Consider the following 24,976-nt stretch of genomic DNA (forward strand, 5'->3'; position numbering starts at 1 on the left):
GAGCTGCTGGTACCAGAGGTGGGAGGATTAGCCTGGCTATGCCTCTGTGCTGACTTTACATTGCACTTCCCCAATTTTTTTTTTAAACACTACAGTGTTTGGATATTTTTTTTTTTTTTGCCAATTTCTTACACTTTAGGGGCCCCTCCTGCCTTCTTGTAGCTTTCACACTTAAACCATTCATGAGCTTGTTGCTCTTTTTGTCTTTGTAGTGACAACACCTCTGGTTTAAATTAATTCTCAATTTGCTCTCATTTCTTCTTTTCTGCATCTCAGTAACTTTGAATTTTCTGTCAGTACCAACTTCACATACTAATTACTGAAAGGACTTAATCTTTGTTCCATTTATTCAGATAAACACCATCTTGCATGAACATGAAACACTGTTTTCCTATGGTTGCAATGATCAGGCTGTACTGTAGTGTCGGTTGACTCTGCTCTCATTGAGCTGCATGGGAGGAGCAGTGCCACTTTTAATTTCCATACATACGGAGTCATCTCTTAATATTTACTGTCTAACTGAAGCTTCCTACTACTGCTGCTGCAGAAATCTTGACAGTATTTGCTAGCACTTGGATTGCCAGTCCCTCTTCTCATTCTTTCCTCAGTCTACCTTCTGGAGCCCTTACCCCCGTCACGTTGCTGAAACTGCCCTTGAAGTTATTGATGGCTTCATGCTGCCAAGCCAGTGGTTGGTGGTTAAGCCTTCTTTTTCCTTTGATTAATGACTAACGTCTAATGACTAATGACTAACTAATGAGTAACATCCAGCATAGTTGATCACCCTGTTCTTTGATATGCTCTCTTCAACTACCCAACTCACAGTTCCTTTTCCAACCTGCTTTTCAGAGTAAGTCCAGCACAAGGGTCTAGTCACTCTCTTGGAGAGCTCCTTGATTTAAATACACCAGGATACTGATGATTTTCAAATGTTTATCTCGAGCACAAACTACTCTCCTGAGCCCAGAATTAATTTTCCAGTCAATTCATGCACATCTTCACTTTGTTGTCCAGTGGGCCCCTCCGTATCATCCTGGATCTTCTGTGTTCATTATTGATTCCTTCATCTGTTGTTTTCCCCCAGTGGACTCCAGACATGCACCCTTTAAGGCCTGCCACATGCTCTGCCTGTTTCCAGCTCAAGACTCTTTGCTTCTTCATCCTATTTCATGTCCTTTTCTTCTACATGTCTGCGTATGTACTGCCCTCAACTCCATTGTCAATTCTACATGATTACCTTTTCAATGAGGCTCATCTGGACCATCCAGTTTATTTACATGATTCCTAAAATTCTTGGTAGAATTGTGTATTTTGTCTAGTACAATTCAGTATTTCAATACATATGCTTAGTATAAATTGGCTAAGTCAGATGTACAGCTTTTCCATTTCTTTATCATTTCTTTATCATTTCTTTGTATTTGGAGCCTCCAGCTCTTTTCTTCTGGTTCTGTGTTCAACATCTGGAGTATCTTTGCAAGCTGTTATCATCCGCTGTGCTGTCAATCACATGAACTTATTACTTCTATCAGTGTTTGCATACCCATTATCCAACTTCCCTCCTTTCTTACTCCCCCACCCTCCCCAGACTCTAATACTCACTACTTGAAGTTCAGATCAACTGTGTTCTAAACTTCACTTACGAAATAGACAGTGCAATGTTTGAGTGTGTCTGGCATATTTTACTGAACATGATGGACTCCGATTCCAATCCATTTTGCTGTAAATGTCCAGATTTCAGTCTCTTTGCCGGTGAATGATGTTCCAATACACATGTACACATGTACACATGTTCTTTATTCGTTCATTTGTCTGTGGAGAACTAATTTGAGTTCATCTTTCCTTTTGTGAGAGTAGTGCAATGAATGTAGAAATGCAGGTATTTCTTTGACATCCTGATTTTGTTTCCTTTGGATATACTTCAAGAAGTTGGATAGCTAAGTTGTGCAGTCAATTTTCTTTCTTTCTATTTTTTTTTTCAAACAACCTCTGTACCATTCTCCATAATGGTTGTATTAATTTGCATCCCCGCGAGCAGTGTAAGAGTTCCCTTTCATTCACATCGAGCCCAGTAATTGCTATTGATTGCTTGATTGATTCGTTTTGTCATCTTGAAAATGGCTGGAGTGAGATGATACTCCACTTCGGCCTTGATTTGCTTCAAGCCCTCCCATTGGGATCACTAGCCAGACGGTTCTGCCGTTCTACCAGTGATGCTGTATTACTCCCATTTCACCCATTTTCTTCAGTATTTAGCAACGCCTAATGCTATTTATGTAATATTTGCTTCACATGGCAGAATGCTCAATTATAAGGCTTTTTTTCTCTGCTGTTTGGTTTAATTTGTGTCCCAAGAGCTTGGAGCACCATCGGTGCATATTAAATGCTCAAGAGATGTGCTTTCTGGCCCACTGTGATGGTTCAGTGGCTAAATCCTCATGTTGAAAGCTCCAGCATCCCATATGGTCACTGGGTTGTGTCCCGACTCCTCCAGTTCTCATCCAGCTCCCTGTTTATGGCCTGCAAAAGCAGTTGAGAATGGCCCAAAGCCTTGTGACCCAGTACCTGGCATGGGAGACCCAGAAGAAGCTCCTGGCTCCTGGCTTTGGATCTGCTCAGCTCCTGCCACTGCAGCCATTTAGGGAAGTGAACTAGCGAGCTGAAGATCTTTCTCCTTATGTCTCCTTCTCCCTGTGAATCTTATCTGTCTTTCCAATAAAAATAAATAAATCTCTGAAAAATGAATGTGGTATGAAGTGATGATAGCTCAAGTTGACTATGCTCCAAGCAGTATCTCTGAAGTTTGAAGCTGACAACTGATTCACGGGTTATCAAAAAGGGAACAAAACAAAGCCACTGACTGGTTTTATTTCATGAGGAAAAGCTATCTGAGTCCTTGCATGATTTAGTTAGCTTTGAATCTGATGGAAGCCTCTCTTAGACAAATTGGTGACACTATTCTTTCTTGACTAGGAACTTACGTCTCCGTTGCTAGCTACCATTAACCTCACTTTCCTCTCTCTTGTGAGTGTAGTATCTGTGCTGTCAGTTTTCCTTCAACTCCATTTATCTTGAATGGTGTTATGTCTACCAGTGTCTTCAATAAGTCTTCTTCGTTTAATGAGGCTTACACTGTATGTCCAGATTAATTATTTTGTGTGACCTTCAGGCCTCTCTAGAGTTTCCAGTTGATCTATTCCGTCTTGTCACATTCAAAACAGGCAACTTTGGATTCATCATGTCCTAGATATAGATATAGATATAGATATAGATATAGATATAGATATAGATATAGATATAGATATATTGTACACACATTGCTATCCATTACCGCTTTGAAAACTTTTACTTATTTTGTTTCATTGTGTAACAGAAAATTGCAGAGAAACACACATACACAGAGAGAGAGTGAGAGAGAGATCTTCCATTTCTGGATGTACTCCCCACAGACCCGCAATGGCGAGAGCCAGGCCAGGCGGCAGCCATGAACTGGAAACTCCACTTGGCCTCCCACACAGGGTCAGGGACTCAAGCACTGAAGCCGTTACCTGCTGCCTTCTCTGTTACCAGAATTGGCTGGTGGGTTCTTTCCTCAGCTTAGTATAGAAATAAAAAGCCAGGAATCTGTTGCTGACAGAAAAGTTTATTTGCAAAGGGACCAGAGGAGCAGGGAAGGGAGGGAAGGAGAAGCACCTCCGGAAAGGAAGCCGGGAGGAATGAGGAGAGAGACACCAAAGGTTTGAGGAAGAGTCTTGGGATTTGAAGCCTTCCCTGACCCCTCCTTGTTGGGCGGGGAACCTACAGGTGAGATGTTCCCCATTGCTGGTCTCTTAATCAGTTCAGAAATGAGTGTGCAATGCTGGTGCCGCCCACCTGAAGGTGTGGCCAAGACCTCAGCAGGCCCGGATGGTCTCAAAATTTGTTGGGCGGGGAACCTACAGGTGAGATGTTCCCCATTGGTGGTCTCTTAATTAATTAGAAAATGGGTGGGCAATGCTGGTGCCACCCACCTGAAGGTGTGGCCAAGACCTCAGCAGGCCTGGATGGGCTCATTCTCAAGTGAACTTCAGAAGGAAGCTGGAATTAGTGAAAGTGGGATTCAAACCTAGATACTTTCATTGTGTCGTGCAGGGGCCTGACGGATATCTAAGTGCAATGCCAAATACTTGCCCCCTGCCACCTTTTGAAGAGCAGCAATTTGCTTTTCCTCAGTTACTTGCATTCTAAGATAGTGCTTTCTCATTACCTTCCCTCAAACCTAAGCATTGCATGTCTTTATTTCTTTCATCAACTAGCTTTAAACAGGTAAGAAATCATTTGGAATATTTGTGGACTCCATGTCTGGAGTCACAATGCATGGATTTAAGCTCTCATTCTACCCCATGAAGGCCTTCTGAGTCTGTTTTATCACTACGTGAAGAGCGTGACAATAATCTCCATTGTGCTACTCTGAACAGGTAACAGTTGAAGTACTCATATTGGTGCCAGTTCACTTAGCAAATATTAACCATTGTGACCTGCATCATTCCCTACTTTAAATTTTCACAAGGTTGCCCTTCTGTTTTATGGCTGTGTATCAGTTTCAGCAGGTTGTCTCAGTCCCTGTTAGCTGCCATCTGGCATGGCTGTTTCTGGAACACCGGTGTTCATCGCCTTTACAGAGAATCAGAAACACTGTGACTTCAGAGCTTATTTGTACTCCTGTAGTCTCTGGTCTTTCTACTTCTCCACTTGTCAAATGTTTATACTAAGTCTGTGATTATAGAGTGGATTACAACTGTTTTTTTTAACCTAAAATTAAAGAAAAAAAAATGGAAGAAAGGCAAAAGAAAGATTGGTGGAAGGAGAAAGGAAAAAGATGAAGTATGATGATTTCAGAACTTTATAAAACGTATGAAATCTATTCTCTTTATGTTAGTAAATCTGTTTTTAAAAGTTCACAGAAAAGGCCCAGCGCTATGACTCAGTGGCTAAACCTTCACTTGCATGCACTGGGATCCCATAGAGGCACCAGTTTGTATCCCAGCTGCTCCACTTCCCATCGCGCTTCCTGCTTGTGCTCTAGGAAACCGTTAGAGGATGGCTCCAAGCCTTGGGATCTTACATTCATATGGGAGACCCGGAAGAAGCTCCTGGCTTTGGATAGGCTCAGCTCCAGCCATTGTGGCTGTTTGGGGAGTAAACCAGTAGGTGGAAGATGTTTCTCTCTGTCTCTCTCTCTCTGTAAATCTGCCTTTCCAATAAAAATAATAAATAAATCTTAGGGAAAAAAAAGTTCATGGAAAAAATAGTGTTCTCTGTGAACTTTTTTTCTTGCTTGAAGACAATTCATTAGACTCTAGCCACCATCTTAGCCAGTGAGACCACAGCGCAACCAAGCGAGGGTGGGTAAGAAGGTCCTGAGAGAGAAGAAAAAGGAAATGTCCAATCCTTAGTGCAAATATTCAGTTTATGGGGATTGAGACTAATGTGTGCCTGCTAACCTAGCGATAATTCCTTAATACAATAGTGCAGTACAGTAGTGCACAATGCTTCCGGGATGTAGAGTTATCATTCAATTAAGCCATTATGGAAAGTTTTATAGGGAACGAAATGTTGGTCACAGTCTTCCTGAAAGCCTTCGTCCATTCTGAAACTCAACGATGAATTTGTTTTTTTAATCAAGAAAAAAGTTTAATAAGTATACTCACCAACTATGTAAGAATCACGGATGTTTGCATTTTAAATACTTGAGGTAGACTGGTTCCCATTTTCTAAGACAGTTTGTAAAAGCTTGTACAGGGGCTTGTTTCCTGGCAGTTCGCACTTGTAAAATCAGAGTCCAAATTGCATGAAAGAGGCAGGTGAGTTTTTCCTCCACCTCCTGTAGTGACTGCTTCTGCAAGGATTCCTCTCCATACACATGCATCTTTATTGTCCCATTGAAGAGCCTGGAATTTATTTAGATTTTAAAGTGACAGTTTAAATGGCACCAGCACAGACTTGTTTCGTTTTGTTTTTTCCCCCTTGAATATAGGATGGCAGTAATAGCAGGAGACATTGTTTCTTTGATACAGAATCAGGAAATCCTCCAGAGAACTCAGTTGCTTTCTTGGTCCCTTTGCCAGTATTGTGTGAAGTGTTTTTATGAACTGCAGCTGTTGACCAAGTCTGATAGGTATTTACATAAAGGAATGTTCCACAGGCATGCCTAGTCTACTTTCATTTCCTAATTATGTAGTGCCATGAGTTTTTTCTTTTCCTTCCATTCCTTCTTCCCACTATTTCTTCATCTTTTGCTTGCATCTTTTTATTTGTTTTTGTGTTTAACTCTCACTTTCTGCTTGTCCTGGCAAATGATATGCTTGAGCCAAAATGAGGGCAGGGTTTTGGTTTGGCGGTTAAGTCCCTGCTTGGCATGCCCATCTCTCTACTTGCAGTGTTTGCCTCGCGCCTCTGCTACGGATTCCAGCCTCGTGCCAGTGTCACCCTGAGAGGAAGGTGACACTGATGGCTCTAGTAGGTGGCTCGCTGGAACCCACATGCGAGATCTGGATTGAGTTTCATGGCGTGGCCCAGTCCTGGCTGTTGTCAGCGTTTTGGAAGGCATCTGTGGCATTGGAATTCTCTCCTATCTTTCTGCTAATAATAATAATAAAATTTTAAAACCTGAAATTAATAAAATGATAAATGCCTCCTAAAGCCTGTACCCCTTATCCTGAGTAGTCTTCTGAAGCCCTTTCAGTCCCCAACATGGAATCTAGTCGTTGGTCGCCAGTCTTGCCACCTAGCCCATTAGCTCCTTCCTCTGCCATGAAGCCTTTTCTTTTTTCTTTTTCTTCCTCCACAGTGCCTATTCCCCTGCACCTATAAGCACTTCCTGTACCCCTTTCCTCTGGAGTAGTATTGGACTTCAACTTGATAGTCTCCGTCTTTGAAATGCTTTTCTAATACCAAATATGAACCTATGTTGCTATTACTGTAATGCCTGCCATGTTGGATTCAAATTGCTGGCTTATTTCTTTGGCTTCACTATATTATCACCTTGTGTGTCCCAGTGCACACAGCACACTGAAGGCGCTTAATTGGTATTTTGTTTGATTACTGGGTTTTCAAGAAGGTTGAGCCAAGTCTCTGTCTCTCCATTTGATTCTTACAGCACAATATGCTTTGTTTGATAGCAAGATGTAATTTTATTGTAAACTGAATTAGATTTTACAAATGAAAAAATTATCTGTAGTACGCTGAAACAGTACGTTTTTAAACTATGGGAAGTGTCAAGGAGTCAGTTTTTACAGAAAAAAACCCAACTTTGTTCTATTGTTAAAGGTCCATATTATTGTATTAAGGTCAGGTGTGTTATACAATCTAATTTTAATTAAGACTTGAAAATGCCAGCACTTCACTTTAATATAAAAGGAAGTTTAGAGATTAGCAATTTTTATATGCTTAATAGCATTAAATGACAGTGCTTATAAAATGAACCAAGCTTTATTGATCAAATGTGTAAATATCAGTCATTCAACATGATTACTTATAAAAACCTGCAAGTTATAAATTGTTTTGAAGACTCTCCCAACATTTGACCTTTAAAATCTAGGTTTGAATCAATTTCTAAACGCAGGCTGCAGTACAGTGTGTCTCTTCAGTACAGATTTTAAATTTCTACCGTATTCTATTTTACTATCAACTGAAAAAAAATCTTCATTTTTTTTCAGAATTATTTAAATGTTTATTGACATAAATATGCTGCATTTTAGAGAACATATCAAAAACATTTTTGAGGCTTGCAAAATACATTGCAACCAATTTTTGAAAATGTCAGCAATTTGTTAATTTAGATTTATCTACTTATTTGCAGTATTTGTTCTTAATGTCAAATGGGCTTCCCGATGATTATGTGCATTTTTGTTATCAACTTGCTTATTGACTTCAGCTTCAGAGTTCTTCTTCAGAATCCAGGAAAATGTGTGTATCTTTACTGTCTAACTTGAAGGCAAAGACCTTCTGGGGCTTTTTGATCCTTTTTTCCCATAATCAATCTCTTTTCATCTCAGTGCTGTGGGTTTTAACTCTTACTTTGTGTGGTCCTTCTGCCTTCATGCAAAGGCAAATTAAAGACTTGCTCCATCTTTTCTTTCTCTTTCCTATCTCATCTAACAACATTGCAATCTCTAAATATTTGCACTGGTATCTAGATGTCATGCATATTTAATAAGATCTCATCAATGTACATTGAAAGCTAACTATGATATATTTGAAAACATTTCATCAAATTGTTTTGTAAGATGTGTTGTTGTGCCCAGAGGTCTACATTAGCTACCATGACCTTTGTTACAGCTTTTCTTCCTCTACTGATCGTGTTAATACTGCCTCATTCTGACCATCTCCCGTCCAAGCAATGGTAATATCTAAGCACTTTGCTCTTTTAAAGGACTTTTGGGGAAGGATGGTAAAAATGTTTAAAAAGTAGAAGCTGTTTTGAGGTTTCCAATTGTGTAATATATGTCGTGAAAGACTCGGCAACACATGCAAGTTATCTTTGTAAAATGAGTGTTAATGGGTATTCAGGGTACATCAAGAGACAGAAATTTTAAAACACAGATTATCATGAAGACGTCATAGGTGACTCAGAAAGCCAGATTTTAATATGGTTGGTTCTATTAAAGATGAAGATGTAGTGACATGGCAGCTTGTTGTGGTCTAAATGCTTGTGTCTTGCCATAAATCTGCTATGTTCATAGTCCATTGTGCAGTGGGGTTGGGAGGTTAGACTCTGAAGATAAGAACTGTCAAGAATGGGTTTAGTGCCTTCTAGAAGAGGCCCAAGAGATTTTTCTGGCCCTTCTACGCAATGGGAATGGAGGCAGTAAGGCCATACTAGGCGTTGAACCTGCTGGTGTTTTGATCCTAGAAGGCTGAGCACTGAATTTCTGTTGTTATAAATTGATTGGGGCATTTGGCTAAAGCAGCCCAGGCTAAGACAATCACTTGTGATACTAAAATACAGAAATCTGAATGATTCAAAAAAATAATAGCTGGTAGAGAGTTTTCTGTTCTTCGTAGATACTCTTTCCTCTAACAGAAAGGAAATGCATTTCTTAAGAGATATTTCTCCCCATGGGGTGCAAGTGAAGAAAACTGACTCAAGTATGTGTCTTCAATGGCTGATAATTACTCAGTGAGGAGTTGCTGAGCCCTTTTTCTCTGGTGGGAGACACTGAACAGTTATCTTGATAATTAAATATGAGACACTTTCAGGTAATCAACCTGACACAAGGAGCATAGAACAGGTAGTGGGCCTAAAGTGGGGGTGGATTCTCTAGGTTGGCTTGGATGGAAGCACCTGCTACAGGTGATGCTTGAGCTCCTCACTGATAAGCTCATCTGCAGACAGATGCGGTGATGTGGAAGCTAGGCGCTTTCCCATGCCGTTCTCTGCAGTTACTAACGCTAGTGACTTTCAAGGGAAGGGAAGTGCCTTCACCAGGTGACATGCTTACAGCCTGAGATTTACTGCTCACCTGGCCAAGAAGTACAAATGATGTGCACTGCACAAGGATTGCTTCACATATTCTGGCTAGGAATCTTAGCTTCTTTCACAAGCACATTCTCTTGAAATAACTACACAAGTTGCCATGATGAGGATATAAAACTCCTCACAAAAATTTTTTTAAAGACCTTATAACAAAGAAGTAACTATTCCTCGAGAAAAAAATAGATGACCGTGTGACATCCTTAACAGCCATACAGTTCTCTGAGTCAAGTTAGTCAGAGAAAGTTGGCTGAGGCCTGCATGAAGGGAGAAGAGCTTCGGTGGCATGTAATGAAAATGTGTATCTAGAAGGATATGGTGTGTCTTGATCCTGGTCTGATTCTAAATGACTTTTGACTCTCTAATTTATCTTTGATCTTTGGGAGCAATCAAAAGGCACTTAGAGTCTAGTCAGTAAATTGTATAATGAAAAGGGTAAGAGCTAACCCTACCTCTGCTTAAATTGAAACATGATAATACTTATTTTCTCATGTAGCTCATGGCTTGATGAATGGTGATTTACGAATGAAAGCTTTGTTCCGAAGCAGGTTGAAATTTGGTGGTTGAAATGTGACTTTATCAGGCCTGGTTCATTCTCAAATTTTAGACCTTTATTAAAGGATAATGAAGTGAGTTAATATTTAGTTCCTGGCAAGGATATTATTGATACACTATCCTTTTCAGCAATTTAGTTTGTTTTCATCTTTAAACATCAAAACCGTGGTCATTTCCCTGCTTGCCCAAACTGAAGAATCATGATGAGAATAAACAAGTATATATAAAAGATACATTCAGGGTCAACTTAATTTTTTTCCAACTTAGAGTGCACATTTAAAATCAGAAAAGAACTTATAGCATAAAAGGGAAATCAGTAAGAAGTGTTGTTAGACTTTAAAGAAATATAACCAGATGTCCCTGTGTTTGCTTCAAATTGTATCAAATCCCTTGTATGTTTTCCATCCAACTTGCATTCTAAATATTTTAAGCTCATTTCTTTGCATCCATACAAAATGAGAGTCAACCTACTTTTAAATAGGCGAGGCTATGCTAATGAAAGCAATGCATTGCAGAAACAAATATTTTGCGACAAGACCTCATCCTTTGTGTGTAAATTACACAAATACTGAATGCACAGATCTATAAGGCAAAGCACAGAGGTCTTTATTATCATTGTGAATTTGTGACTGTTCAACTGACCATCACTTTGCTGGTTAACAGAGACAGTTCAGCAATCTTTAGAAAATGCAAATCATTTGTCTTAACCAAAAAGCTGGTCAAAGGCACTTTGCCCAAGCCTCCAGGCCCCAGATGCTCCAAGATTCAGGTAGAGAATTCCTGCAGAGTTGAGACTTGTCAGATGTCACGTTGCAAAGATTGCATTTGAGAAGAGCTATTCCTTACACATCTCGCTTCAGTGTGGTAATTTAGCAATTCACAGATGTGATTTCTATGTATTAAGGGAAAGCATTTCTTCCCACACTGGAGGGTGATATCAAATGAAAATTAAAAAGAAGATGATAACTTGAACACTTATTATGAGTCAGACTACATTATGAAGAGATGATCTGATCACTCCCTGTTTACAGTCCAGGCTCAGAGAAGCACCCTATAACTGCCCAGTGTCACGTAACTAGTGAGGTCGGAGGTTCAGGCACAGATTCAGTAGAATACTGCCGCTCAGTTCTCGGGTTCCCATTTTCTCATATTGCCCTTGAGTTATCAAGACCAAGTTATCATTAACCGGATGAAATGAGTCTGACATCTGTATGTCTCACCAACTGCCAAGCTCTAGAGCCATATTGTAAAGCTGCTGTTTCTCTAATAATCTTAGAAACTATTTAGACTTTTCTAAAGATTATACCTTCTTGGAGAGGGCATAGTTATAGACAATGCATTCTGAATTTGCACGATCCTGGTGTCACAGGCGGTGGCTTCACGCACTGCACCACAATGCTGCCCCTCTGATTACAGTGAAAAAGCATTGACCTCCAACTTTTCCAGTTGAAGTAAATTTAGTTATAAGATAAATGAGTGATATAAGTTATAAGATAAATTGTATGTGCTGCCTTTGATTCCTATGCTCTCAGTTCAAAGGCACAGCTCTCCAAAGTAGCCTGTTGTAAGCATGAACAGGTTCCAAATTTAATGAATTAATTAAATTAATTAAGTTTGAGAGATTTTTTTAATGGAGTGTTTTAGGGTATTTCTATATAGGGTAATGTCAGGTGCAGAAACAGGCAACTTTGCTTTTTTATTTCCAATTGGGATATCTTCTATTTTTATTTTTTGACCTACTTGCTCTGGCTGGGACCTCCAGTACTACCCTGAATAGAAGTAGTAAGAGTAGACACACTTGCTCCCATTCTTAGACAAAGAGCTTTTAGGTTTTCATCGTTGGCTGTAGTGTTAGCTGAAGTCTTCCCTACAGGGCCTTTTTATGTTGAGGCAATTTCCTTTGACTTTGAGTTTTTCGAGAGGTATTGAATTTTATCAGACGCCTTTTCTGCATCTGTTGAAATCAGCATGGGGTGTTGTCATTTGTTATGTTAATGAAGTGTGTATCACATGAATGGATTTTTTGATGTTGAACCATTATTGCCTTGTGGAGATAAATTGCATTTGATCTTGATGTACGGTCCTATTCAGGCACTGTGGGATTTGTGCTGCTAGTGTTCCACCAAAGATTCTGTGTGTGCTTATTGTGATGATAACCTGTAGGCTTCTTTCCTTCTGCAGTCTTCATCTATATGTACCTTAGAAAATATGTTTGCAAGTATTCCTTTATCTTTAACGTCTTACAGTTCCAGGACTTGTTTCTTTTCTTTATTATTGTTATTTTTAAAGATTTATTTATTTGAAAGGCTAAATGACAGAAAGGAGAGAGAGAGAAATGAATCCACTGTCGACAGGTTCGCTCCCCACATAGCCAGAGACCAACAAGGTTGAGCCAGGCCAAAGCATGGGTGTCAGGAACTCATCCTGTGTGAGTGGCTCTTGAACCATCACACGCTGCTTCCCCAAGAGCCTTAGCAGAGAGCTGCACCAGATGTGCACTACGGCGCCAGCCCCTGTGCAGGAGTCTCCCTTTCAGTGTGTGGTAGCCTTCCCCTCTGCAGCCCCTGGCCCTGGTTGTCTTGGTTACCAGGGGTTTGATGCGGTTTGCTTCCTGGCTGCAATTCCATTGAGACTTTCTGTTCACGGTTTAACCTTGGATAGGGTCTTGCTTTGAACATGCTTGGATTCGACACAGCTAATTTTCTTTCATATTTTCTCTTGCTTTTGCCTTCTTTTATTAGAAATTAAAGCTAAAGTGTTATAACATGTCCAAAAATTTTACCTGCAGCAGGACTTAAGAGACTGTTGAGTGGTTACTATCATTGTTAGCAGCTAAAAGGAGTGCCCTGTAGAGCCCAGATGGCATTGCTGCTGCGGGCTTGTTGGAGCCTGTCTAATGAATTCTGAGGGTCATCTAATCCTGGACACAACGCTTTTTTGCTCTCAAGAGTCTTATGTCCTATTTTGGCTGCAGAAAATGTGTAATGTTTTTATTTGTTTGCTTCCTTACTGGCACCTCTTTTTTTTTGGCATGTCCTATTGGCATTATATCTATAGAAAACTTCCTGGAGAGCCATTCATTTTGTGTTTGGAAATACTTTTGTGTCGCTCTCAGCTCTCGCCTTCAATCCGGAACATCCAGTCTTTAACCTCATCAGAGACAAGAGAAACAATTGTGGCTTGATTGTGGTCAGGGGCTTTTGAGTCATGCAAAGTCTGCAACTTGTGAGTAGGGCTGTTTTACTAGAAAGTTCAGTGATGCTGTGTTTTGGTCAGAATCTGTAATTGCTGGGAAAAGGTCAACGAAAGCAGCTTTGATCAAAAGACAAATTAGTCTCTGAAGCTGGTGTTAATTGGCAGCCAAGGTGTTTCATTATGGGACTGGATTTGTAACAGTTGTTACTTGGTTACTATGAGAACGCCAGAGGAAAACACGACAGGAACATTTCTCCCATCTCTCAATCCGGAAAGGCGAGTCCCCCTTTAAAACGTACCTGCCGTTTAGAAATTGTGTGTGAGTGCCAATTCACCGTTACTTCTAGAGCAGAACTGTGTTTCGTGAGGAATGGCCAATCGGTGCTCACTCAGGCTGCAGGAGCTGTGCATTTTTGTTTGCAATTCTCAGTGTTCCAATGAAACGGGAGACCTTACTGGGAGACCTGTTTTTCCTTTGTGACCTGGAGCAGCAAGCAAACTGCAGGAAATATATAAATTGAAAGCACGAGGATGATTCTTTTCCATGAAGCAATGAGAAGTGTGGGTTTTTCTCTCTGTGTGTCTTGTACCTATTGATGATTTTTTTTTTAAAGAAAAAGACACCTGAGGGCCGGAGGTAGTGAAGTCCATCTGTTTATGACCTGCCAGCGCAGTAAACAGCATGAAGAAGGTTACTCTCCATTAGTAACTCATCCAAAGCCCCTGGGAATATGTACACTTTAATATTTTCCCCATTCTTACATTTTGCCAGCTAGCTAAAAAGAACCAAACAAAGCCTTCGGTTTGCTCAGTGAGTCTTCAGCCTACAGGCAACATGTTCTTGTGCTAACTATGACCATCGTTTTAATCCCGATTGTGCTAAGCATCTATAGTACAGTGATGTGGTGGTGGTGGGAGGGGGGACATATTGTATGTTTGTGTGTGTGTGTGTGTGTGTGTGTGTGTGATAAAGTTGCTGATTTAATGATCATGTCAGTGTTTCCCAAGCCAAATAATTTAGTTATGTAATCATAGTGTTACTGAAGCCTGGGCTGTTGATTCTAAAAAGCAAGCATGGCTGTGCTTGTTGTCCTTCCAAATACAAACAGGTTTTCCCCTTGCCTTGCAAAGTCTCAGCTAGGGCTATAGAGAGCAAAATAATGAATGCTTCCGCTGCAGCATGTCACAGGGGAGGCTGGGACAATACTCAACTCATGCACAGCGCGGATCCGGGCTTGCTGGGCAACATGTACACCTGGCTTTCTGACAGCCGCGTGGGCTCACTAGAGACCTCTGCCATTCTGTTCACCCTCCTGTAGGCTATGGTCGAGACAGTTAACAACCTTCTTCAGCCACAAGCCTTGAATGCGTGGAGAGACCTGACTACAAGTGATCAACTGCGTGCAGCCACCATGCTGCTCGACACCGTGGAGGAAAGTGCATTTGTGCTGGCTGATAACCTTTTGAAGACCGACATTGTCAGGGAGAACACAGACAACATTCGTAAGTGGCCTTTGTCATAGCGAAGGTCTGGAAGCTCCTGTTCGCAGAAGAAGGAAAAGAAAAATCTCTCTCTGGTGCCCCAGACAGGGAGGATGCCTCTTTTCAAAGATGAATTCCCTCTTCTTCCAAAATGAGGAGGGTGCCATCTCGTGTCTTAAACAGATCAAAAATCATGAATCTTCTTCCTGGGCCATTCCACTGCTGCTTGTTTTAGCCTGAGGTCCCTTGCAGGGAAGCTAACTTACTTATCTTAGGATTCTTAGATATGCATGCATCTGTCTTGTGGATCTATGAAATTTCATCTTCCTGTTGCAAGGTCCGTGGGTCATTTCTGCTGTAGTAAGAGAATCTCTGAATGGGGTGCTATCAAGAAATAAAGCATTTGAGTGGAGATGACAAAACCATTACCTCATTTATAAAACAGAATATTTTCAAGCCCAGCTTTAGGCTAAGAATACAGCCTAAGAATTTGGGCTTGAATTTAAAAATTTCAGCTTTACCATTTACATATTTGTATTCATTACAGAATTTTTACTGCTTCTTTTGCTTTAAGAAGATAACAAAGCACTAGCAATGTATTTTTCTTAAATATTGAACTACTATAACGTGTGTGACAAAACAGGAAGTCCAATGTTGGAGTTTCCGGGTGATTTCAGGGATTCTGGAAGATACACAGCTTCAGTACGTTGCTGAATGACCTCTGATGGTCCTTCCTCTTCACAGAATTGGAAGTTGCCAGGCTGAGCACAGAAGGAAACCTGGAGGATCTGAAGTTTCCAGAAAGCATGGGTCATGGCAGCAGTATTCAGCTGTCGGCAAATACGTTGAAGCAGAATGGTCGAAACGGTGAGTCACTTTGCCGAGCCGGGATGAAACTTGCGTGGGTTACTGTCCCTGGGCTCGTGCATTGCGATCCACTGTCCAGGTGCTCACTCCGTCCCTCCCTCCCTTATCTGATGCGCCTCCTCAGCTTTCCCTCTTTGAATTGATTATCCTGTCTGTACTATGTTGACATTTATTCCAGAAAACTCTGTGAAGTATTTGGGCTTTTTTTTTTTTATCACTTTCACTCATTAGAAACTGAAAGATGAGGGGAAATTTCTGAACATTCAGACCGTCTGACTTTTTTCCAGGGCTTTGTTGTTGTTGTTGTGTTTGTTTTGTTTTTTACGCTTGCAGAATTTTTCATGGAAAATTTATGTGTAATTTTAAACCTACATTTTTTGGGGGGGTGTGTTTTGTGTTTTTGTTTTTAAGATGTGCTTATTTGAAAAGCTCAGTGGTGAAGAGGAAATGATGAGGATCTTGGATCCGCCCTTTCATTCCTCGGTGGCCACGTGGCTAGGGCTCGGACAGGTGAAAACCCAGAGCCCGGAACTCCGTCTGGGTCTCCCACATTGGTGGAAGGGGCCCAAGGTCTGGGACCATTTTCGACTACCTTCCCAGGCACGTTCCAGGAGCTGGATCGGAAGTGGAACAACTGAACTTGAACTAACACTCGTGTGGGATGTTGGCACCACAGCGCTGTCTTAATGCACTCTTCCACTGACGTCACATGTGTTTGTAAAGCACACAGAAAATTTATTTGTAAGGAGGGTGCTTTGATGTGGGACTTAGAGATCAACTCAGCATAGCACAATACTGAATTCATGGAAGATGAATAATCTCAGTGAATTTATTGGCCAAGATTTACTAATACTACAAATTTTAAAATATGTTCTTTTTTCCAAGAAAGTGAATTTTTTTAAGAAAGTGAGTTTTTATAATTGTTATTATTATTTTGTTTTATGATATAGTTTAATAAGAGTATTTTAACCTCTCAAGTAACCTCATATCCTAGTAACCAGTTCAAAGCTGTTAGTTCATATTACATAATGAATCATTTTGGGTAAAAAAAAAAGGAATTGCCATAAGTAATATCAGGAAAAAAATGATACTTTTTATTAAATAAAATGCTTTATAAGTGTTAGATACCTGGTTTGATTGAGCTTACAAATTATTAGATTGCCAATTTGATCTGTCCAGCCCACTTTTCTCCTTCCTGCTTCATTCATTGGTCCTTGTGTGTGTCCCTCATTTACTCTGATTCAGTCTTGTCTCAAACTTCCTGAGTGTTCCTGCGTTGGGTTCTTTTGTGTGTGTGGTTTTTTTCCTTTCTTTCCTCCCAGAATGAAATGTTTACATTTCTTTGTGCGGAAGGCTCCCTTGAGGGACACTCTTCCCCATCTTCCCTAAGGGAGATCACGCCTTTCCAGTAACTTTTCCTGTTGACCACACTTACACCAGTGCTGCTGCGTAGCGTGTGTTCACTTACTCTTACAAGGAGTCCAACTGGTATCAGTATTTCTTAATCCACCTGCCTGTTGTCTAACTCTCTCCAGGTGGGATGCTCCCCACAGACAGGGACTTTGTCCATCTCCTTGGAAATGTGGTGCTTTACACAGCCCGTGCACAGCAGCACATTTACGAATGACCTGTTGAGGAAATGAGTGACGCTTTCGGTCCATTTGAATTGTGTGTACATTTATTTTTATTGCTTATAAAATCAATTCATAATTTTTTCCTTAGTCTTTTTTTATTGTTATTAACATTGTATTATGTGATACAGTTTTATAGGCACTGGGGATTCCCCCCACCCCTCCCATAACCTCCCCCCATAGTGGATTCCTCCACGTTGCTGGCATAACCACAGTTCAAGTTCATTTGAGATTCCTTCATTGCAAGCATATACCTAGCATAAAGTCCAGCATCTTATTGTCCAGATAAGTTCAGTGGCCTCTTGGGGAGACCTTCTCTGGTCTGAAGGTAGAGCTAACAGAGTAAAGTTCCGGTCAGTTAAAATCCCCAACAAAACATCAGCATCAATATACAACGTTATGGAATTAATCATTAAGTTTGGACCACAGAATCTGCCTTTGACCATATGCAGTGGTAAAATATGGTGGATGACAACATGACACCTTTACATAAGTGGAAATTATGAATTATTAATCAATTAGAAGGCAGTTAAAATAAAAGTTGCTAATATCAACAAGAAACCTGCATAGCTGTTCTTAAATTTAGACTTGCCCAAATCAGCACTTGTTAACTATGTATGTTAACTGCAGAAGGAAAGAGCTAACTTTGCTTTCTGGGTTGTAATGCATAAGAAACATCACATCCAGAGATAGGCATTAGGTGAGAAAGGCTTGTTCCTTTGTACAGCTCTCACAGTTGCTTTGCTGAGTTCCTGAAACGATAGCACACACCTCCCGATATGCGAGAAGACTTGAGAAGCTGACAGCCACCTGCCACTCAGCGCAGCATTCAGCTGGGAAGCAGTCACTGCTGCCATGTGTGGGCTTGCTGCTGCTGCTTCCTCGTGAGCCCGGCTCCTTAGCTGCAGGCCACGGTCACTGCAGACTAAGACTGCTGCCACATCGGGGTGGCTCTGCTGGGGAGACACAAGCAGCCTCTCTGTCAAACCAAATGTATGTCCATCTCATGTTTGTGCCATCCTGAGAGCAGGCCCTTCCCTGGGATGGAAGCAGTGTCGGTCTTGAACAGGCCTCGTTCCTTAAGACAATAGATCAAAATCTTGTGACCGTCATCACTCTGGAGGCTCAGTCTTGCCTTTCTTTCTCCATGTGACTGAAAGATGTAGCCACGGTGAAAATGGCCTCAGCTTGTATATATATAATTTTCATTTTATTTAACGGTAAGATAGAGAGACAACAATATTTCGAGCACTGGTTCACCACTCAAATGCGTGCAATGCTAGGGGCTTTGTCAAACCAAAGCCAAACGCCAGGAACTTGGAGACTCTCCTGCGGGTGCCAGGAACCCCATTACTGGAGCCGACACAGGTGTCTCACAAGACGCAGTAGCAGGAGACTGGGATCAGGAAGGAGCAGATCTGGGACTTGCAGAATGTGGGCGCTGTGATTGGGATATAGACATTCTGGAAAGTGTCTGAAATAGTGTACCTAACGCTAGAAACCACAGCCAGGAGCGCAGTGCACATTCCTTGAGGAACTGATAGGGTTTGTACAGGAAATAATGATGTAAGGCTTGGCTTTAAGAAAGGAAGTGACAGGGATGGTACCGTGGTCTAGTAGGCTAAGCCTCCAACTGCAGTGCTGGCATCATGTATTGGGGACCAGTTCCAATCCCAGCTGCTCTACTTCCGAACCAGCTCCCTGATAATCTACTTGGAAAAGCAGCTGAGCATGGCTCAAGTGCTTGCGTCCCTGCACTCATGTGGGAGACCGGGAGGAAGATCCTGCTCCTGGCCTCAGTAAACTCCACCTCTTGCCATTGCAGCCATTGGGAGAATTAACCACGAGATGGAGACTCGTCTATTCTGTCTGCTTTTCAAATAAAGTCAAATCCTTGAAAAGAAGAAAGGAAGGAAGTGATGGGAAAGACATTATCACACAGCATTTAAGCAGCTGCTTGAGTTGTCCTCACTCTGTAGCAGAGGGTCTGGGTTCGAGCACCAGCTCCACATCTTCCTGCTAAGATGCACCTTTGCGGCCACATGGCTGGCTCAAGCGCTTGGGTCCCTGCATCCGTGTGGGGGACCTGATGAAGTCCCTGCTTGCTAGCTGCTGCTTGGCTTAGTCCCAGCCTTTGTTAGCATTGGGATTAGAACCAAAGGCTGTATGGAAGATATTTCTCTCTCTTTCTCTCCCTCTCTCTCATTCTTTCCCTCATTTTCCCTCTCCTCCCCTTTCTCTGATTTCTAATTAAATGAGAAAAAAAAAGTTTAAAAAAGAAAGGAAGTGATACAAGAAAGAACATGTTAAAAGGTTAGTCTTACAGATGATTACATTTAAGAGTTTTCATAAAGGGATAAAGATATGGAAGGATTTGGTGACTTTTTGGAGTGACCTTGAAAGAACATGATAATTGAGTTCTAAGATGGGCAAGTAGTATGAATCCTTGCTTTAAAAAATTGCCGTTGAGATCTAATTTGCATACAATATGATATAGACAATTTATGCATTAAACTTGATGCATTGAACCATTGTATGAAACTGTGTATTTTCATACAATAAGAAAATTTTCTGTTTGGAGAAAATTCTGTTTCTCTTACCAGGCATGTCACCAAACATGTCATCATGTTCTTTTGGCCACCTAATGAAACTTCTCATTGCTCTTACTGCAGACAGAATTTCTTAAACGTTGTAATATGATGTGTACCCTTTTCTGTCTGGATTTTTCAGCATAGCAAGCAAAAATGTTTTTCTAAGATTTCTTTCTTTCTGTTGGAGAATGACAGAGAGAGGAGGCCACCCGAGACAAAGGAGAAATCTCCCTTCTGTTGGTTCTTTTCTCACACGGCCGCAGTAGCCAGGTCTGGGCCACTTCAAAGCTTGAATCCCATTTTGGTCTCCTTACATGGCTGGCCAGGACCAAAGTATTCAGATCACTTCCCACTGCTTTTCCTGTGCCACAAGCAGGATTCGGGATTCCAACATCAGGGTGGCAGGCTCACCTTGTGGACCACAATACAGGCCCCAGCAAAGCATTTCTGAGATTGCCATGGCATTTTATCTGTCTGTATCTTATTGTTATTGCACAAGATGCATTATTGTATTGATATACTGCCAGGCCCTAACCTTATCTTGTATCCCCTTCTTTCTAATAACTTTTTGAAATGTCTAGACTTAAGAATATTTGTGTTGGGGGGCCTGTCCCAGTGTTGTTCTGTCACTAAATCATTACCTTGCACACGCCAGAATCCCATATTGGCACCAGTTTGAGTCCAGGCAGCTCCACTATCATCCAGCTCCCTGCTTGTCACCTGGGAAAGCAGTCAGGGATGGCCCAAAGCCTTGGGACCCTGCACCCGCGTGGGAGACCTGGAAGAAGCTCCTGGCTCCTGTCTTTGGATCAGCTTATCTCTGGCCATTGTGGTGGATGGGAGACCTTTGTCTCTCCTCTCTGTAAATCTGCCTTTCCAATAAAAATAAATCTACCTCTCTTTCTTTTAAAGGAATGTTTGTATTGGTTATATGCAAATACCCTGCCCTGCCTATTTATTTGTTTGTTTGTTTGTTTGTTTACATGAAAGAGAGAGGGAGGGAGACCTTCCATATGCTGTTTACTCTGCAAACGGCCAGCATGCATTGGGCTGGGCTGTGCTGTAGCCAGGAGCCTGAGACTCATCCTAACCTCCCACAGGAGTGGCAGGAGACTAGGCATTTCGGCCATTTTCCATTGCTCTTCTACACACAGCAGCAGGGGGCTGGAATGTGGTGGAGTGTCTGGCACTCGAACTAGCTCTCAGGCGATGTCTGTGTTACAGGTGGCACCTTGCCACAATGCTGTTTCTCTGCCTTTAGAGAAAAGAAATAGAACCTCCACACATCCTGGTATCCATGGAGTATCTGGAACTCATGCATATACTCTACAGGAGTGGCAGTTGCCCCATACTTATGGTGTGTATAAAATGGTGCCTCTGTGTGGTTTAATTTTCATTCCCTTAATTACTTTGGATGGCTGATCATTTCTCATGTGTCCAGTAAACTTCACTGACTTTTTTTCTGAAGTGTTATTTATGTCTTTAGCCATCTAAGTATTATTTGCTTTTTCTTAATTAGCAGAAATGCTTTACATATTTATGGATCTTACATATGTGCAGTTATATTTTTCCCCTTTTGTAGTTTGCTTATTCATTTTCTTAATGATTGTGAGAAAGAAAGATTTTCAGTTTTCTCATCCGAGAGACAAATGGAGTTTCCATTAGGTGCTTCACTCTCAAAGTGGTGACAGTGGCCAGGGCTGAACCAAGCTGAACCAGGAGCTGGGAACATACCTCCTATCTCCCATGTTGGTGACAGGAACCCAACTACCGGAACCCTACCTGTTAACTGCTAATGTGTGTGTTAGCAGAAAGCTGGAGATGAGAGCAGGGCCTGGATGCCATCCCATCCATCTGGTTTTGGGATGTGGGCATCCCAGTCAAGGCCAAATACCTATCCCCAGAATGTTCCACTTACCGTATCCTACCTAAGGTTGCTTTGCCTTCATCAAAGTCAGAGATACTTTGCTAGATGTTCTTTCAGACCTGCCGTGGTTCTAGTTTTTGTGTTTTTATCTATAATCAATTTTTGAGTGTAGGATTAGATAGGGGGACCATGGTTCTTTTCATCATTTTAGAAAATATGGGTATGTAGGCCTGACACAGTAGCCTAGTGGCTGGAATCCTCGCCTTGTACATGCCATGATCCCATATGGGCAACAGTTCTAATCCCAGTGGCCTGCTTCCCATTCAGCTCCCTGCTTGTGGCCTGAGAAGGCAGTAGAGGATGGCCCAAAGCCTTGGGACCCTGCACCCGCATCGGAGACCTGGAAGAGCTCCTTGCTCCTGGCTTCAGATTGGCACAGCTCCAGCCATTGCAGGCACCTGGGGAGTGAATCATTGGACAGAAGATCTTCCTCACTCTTTCCTTTTCTGTGTCCATCTGACTTTGCAATGAAAAATAAATCTTTAAAAATACAGACATGTCATTGTTTTAACTTAATTTTGCTTTCCTAGTACTGATTTGGGCTTTGCGTGAAATAAGTGCTTAAATTTTGTGTGAATAAAGAATATGGAATAAGGAAAGGTACACACTAATCAGAATTTCTGTCAATTTCTAATTCCCATTTGCATTTGTTTCAGGAGAGATCAGAGTGGCCTTTGTTTTATATAACAACTTGGGGCCTTATCTGTCCACGGAGAATGCCAGCGTGAAGTTGGGAACAGAAGCTATGTCCACAAATCATTCAGTTATCGTCAATTCCCCTGTTATTACGGCAGCAATAAACAAGGAGTTCAGCAATAAGGTCTATTTGGCTGACCCCGTGGTATTTACGGTCAAGCACATCAAGGTAAGGAAATGGCAGGTTAAGCTGAGCTGTCGGCTTTATTCCTTACCACTTGACCATTGAGTGTATTCATTTTCCCTTAATGCAGTAAGTTTTCCCACATATGAAGTTTGGGGGAGAATAATTCTTGTATATAACAATACTAAAATTCATACCTCTGTAGTGGTTTCTCCACAATTCGAGCTAGAACATGTCTAGATACCTAATGAATGAGAATGAGACCTACAGATGATTGTATTGTACATGAATTTATATTCAGTGCTACTATTGCCACAAAGTGATTGAGCTGAGTAACTGTGAGATGCAGGAGATACTAATTTTCTTCTTTACCATAACTTGTTTCCTATCTCATGACATCATATTACATACTTTAGATAAACACTAGAGTGTTTAATTATTAAACAAACAACAGTATGCCACATGGGAGTGGACATGGCTTAATATATGATATGCCAGGCAATTATCATCTTTATGTATAGATGCATTTTGGTATACATATGGAGACTGAAATTATGCCTTCAACCAAGGTTTCCTAAAGATATCATTTAAGAAGGATATTGTTTATAAAAGATTGCCTTCTTTACTTTATAAATTTATGTCATTGTGAAAAATTAGTGCTAGTACTCATTCAACGTTAAATTTAAAATCATCAGAGACTTCACCTCTAGCAGGAGGCGATCATAGTGAATGTATTCAATTCTGCCTATAATTAATAAGGCCCACTCTAAATGAAAGCATTGGCAGACTTCTCTCCAGAAATTGGAATTGGGTACAAGGTTGTGCTGATTGTCTAGAAAATGCCTACTGGTTTTAATTGTTCATCAAGCAGTTATTGGCTTCCTTTGTTTTCCCCCTTACACCCCATAGCAGTCAGAGGAAAATTTTAACCCCAACTGTTCATTTTGGAGCTATTCCAAACGCACAATGACAGGCTACTGGTCAACACAAGGCTGTCGGCTCCTGACAACCAACAAGACACATACTACGTGCTCCTGTAACCACCTGACCAACTTTGCAGTATTGATGGCACACGTGGAAGTTAAGGTAAGATATATATATCGTAACATCAATATGCTGTAGCCCACAGTCACATGGCTATGTGGAACTAATCCCATGTCTGTGCGCTCGTCCCCCCCCCACGGTTTTTCCATTTTCGTGCTCATTCAGAAATTCTCAGACATTCCAGCCACATCCTGCTGAAGAGTCTCTCTTTGCTTGTTAGTAGTGTAATTGACAAAATAAAAATCTACATAATAAATTTCCTCTGGCCTCCCTGTGCCATTACTCATGAATAAATGTCAGACTGTAACATCGTGGTTCGAGAGGAAAGAACTCTCGCACCAAAAGCCTGTGGCATTTGGCTAGGAAGTGTGTTAGTCTGCTTCCTGTCACTTTATAATATCTAAAAGGAGCTTCTTTGAGAAAGAAAAGGTTTATTTCAGCGCAGAGATGGGAGTTATCAGGTTGGGAAGCCCATGGCCTGGGGTGTGATGTAGGTTGATCGTGGAGGATGCTGAGGCACGGTCGCACAGTGAGCCAGGCAGGAGGGAGAGCACCTGGCCTTGCTGAAACCCACGTGATGAACTCGCTGGTGAGAACCACTTTGTGCAAGCATGTCTGCGGTGACCCACAAGCTGCTCGGCGGCCCCACTTCCCAGCTGCTGCTGTTCAATGGAACCTCTACCCTTACGTCATCAGCCACGAACACAAAGGCAACAGAGTTTAAACACAGGCTTGTTTTTTGGGGAGACTGCATCCATGACAGATAGCCAGGACTGGGAGGGGTGAGGAGTAAGGAGCTGTGTCCAGGTGTAAACTGTGTCAAACTGACTCTTGAGAAAGCTACTGTGAAGCACAACACGCAAGCATGGTTATGTAAAGAACTTGGCAACTCTAGATCAATGGCTGGATTCCATCCATTTGAGAAGACACTGTTCTAAAGGGAAAATCAGCTCATCAGGAGTTTTCTAAGTCAAAACACAAAGCTGACTGGGCTGCGTAGGTTTCTCCCTGATGTGACTGGCTTTTAAAAGCAGAGTTGAGGGCCCAGCGCTGTGGCCTAGCAGCTAAAGTCCTCACCTTGATCGTGCCGGGATCCCATATGGGTGCCGATTCTAATCCCAGCAGCTATACTTCCCATCCAGCTCCCTGCTTGTAGCCTGGGAAAGCGGTCTAGGGCGGCCCAAAACCTTGGGACCTTGCACCCACATGGGAGACCTGGAAGGCTCCTGGCTTCAGATCAGCACAGCACTGGCCATTGCACTCACTTGGGGAGTGAATCATCGGATGGAAGATCTTCCTCTCTGTCTCTCCTCTCTGTATGTCTGACTTTGCAATAAAAATAAATAAATCATC

The 24,976-nt window shown here is 41.6% G+C and overlaps 1 protein-coding gene across 24 annotated transcripts in view; it reads left to right on the forward strand.

Moving 5' to 3' along the window:
* ADGRL3 (adhesion G protein-coupled receptor L3) overlaps positions 1-24,976 on the forward strand; it is a 472,380-nt gene that overhangs the window by 341,124 nt on the left and 106,280 nt on the right. For 23 of the 24 annotated variants that reach the window (XM_040966525.1, XM_040966524.1, XM_040966523.1 and 20 more), the window contains 4 exons: positions 14,581-14,764; positions 15,488-15,610; positions 22,416-22,624; positions 23,489-23,665. In XM_040966525.1, coding sequence (XP_040822459.1) covers positions 14,581-14,764; positions 15,488-15,610; positions 22,416-22,624; positions 23,489-23,665 — 693 coding nt within the window. The remainder of the gene's footprint in view (positions 1-14,580; positions 14,765-15,487; positions 15,611-22,415; positions 22,625-23,488; positions 23,666-24,976) is intronic. The other variant, XM_040966536.1, reaches the window with a different exon arrangement.

The sequence above is a fragment of the Ochotona curzoniae genome, unplaced genomic scaffold, assembly GCF_017591425.1.
Source record: "Ochotona curzoniae isolate NIBS_2020 unplaced genomic scaffold, NIBS_Ocur_1.0 scaffold_4506, whole genome shotgun sequence".
In the NCBI taxonomy this organism is placed as follows: Eukaryota; Metazoa; Chordata; class Mammalia; order Lagomorpha; family Ochotonidae; genus Ochotona; species Ochotona curzoniae.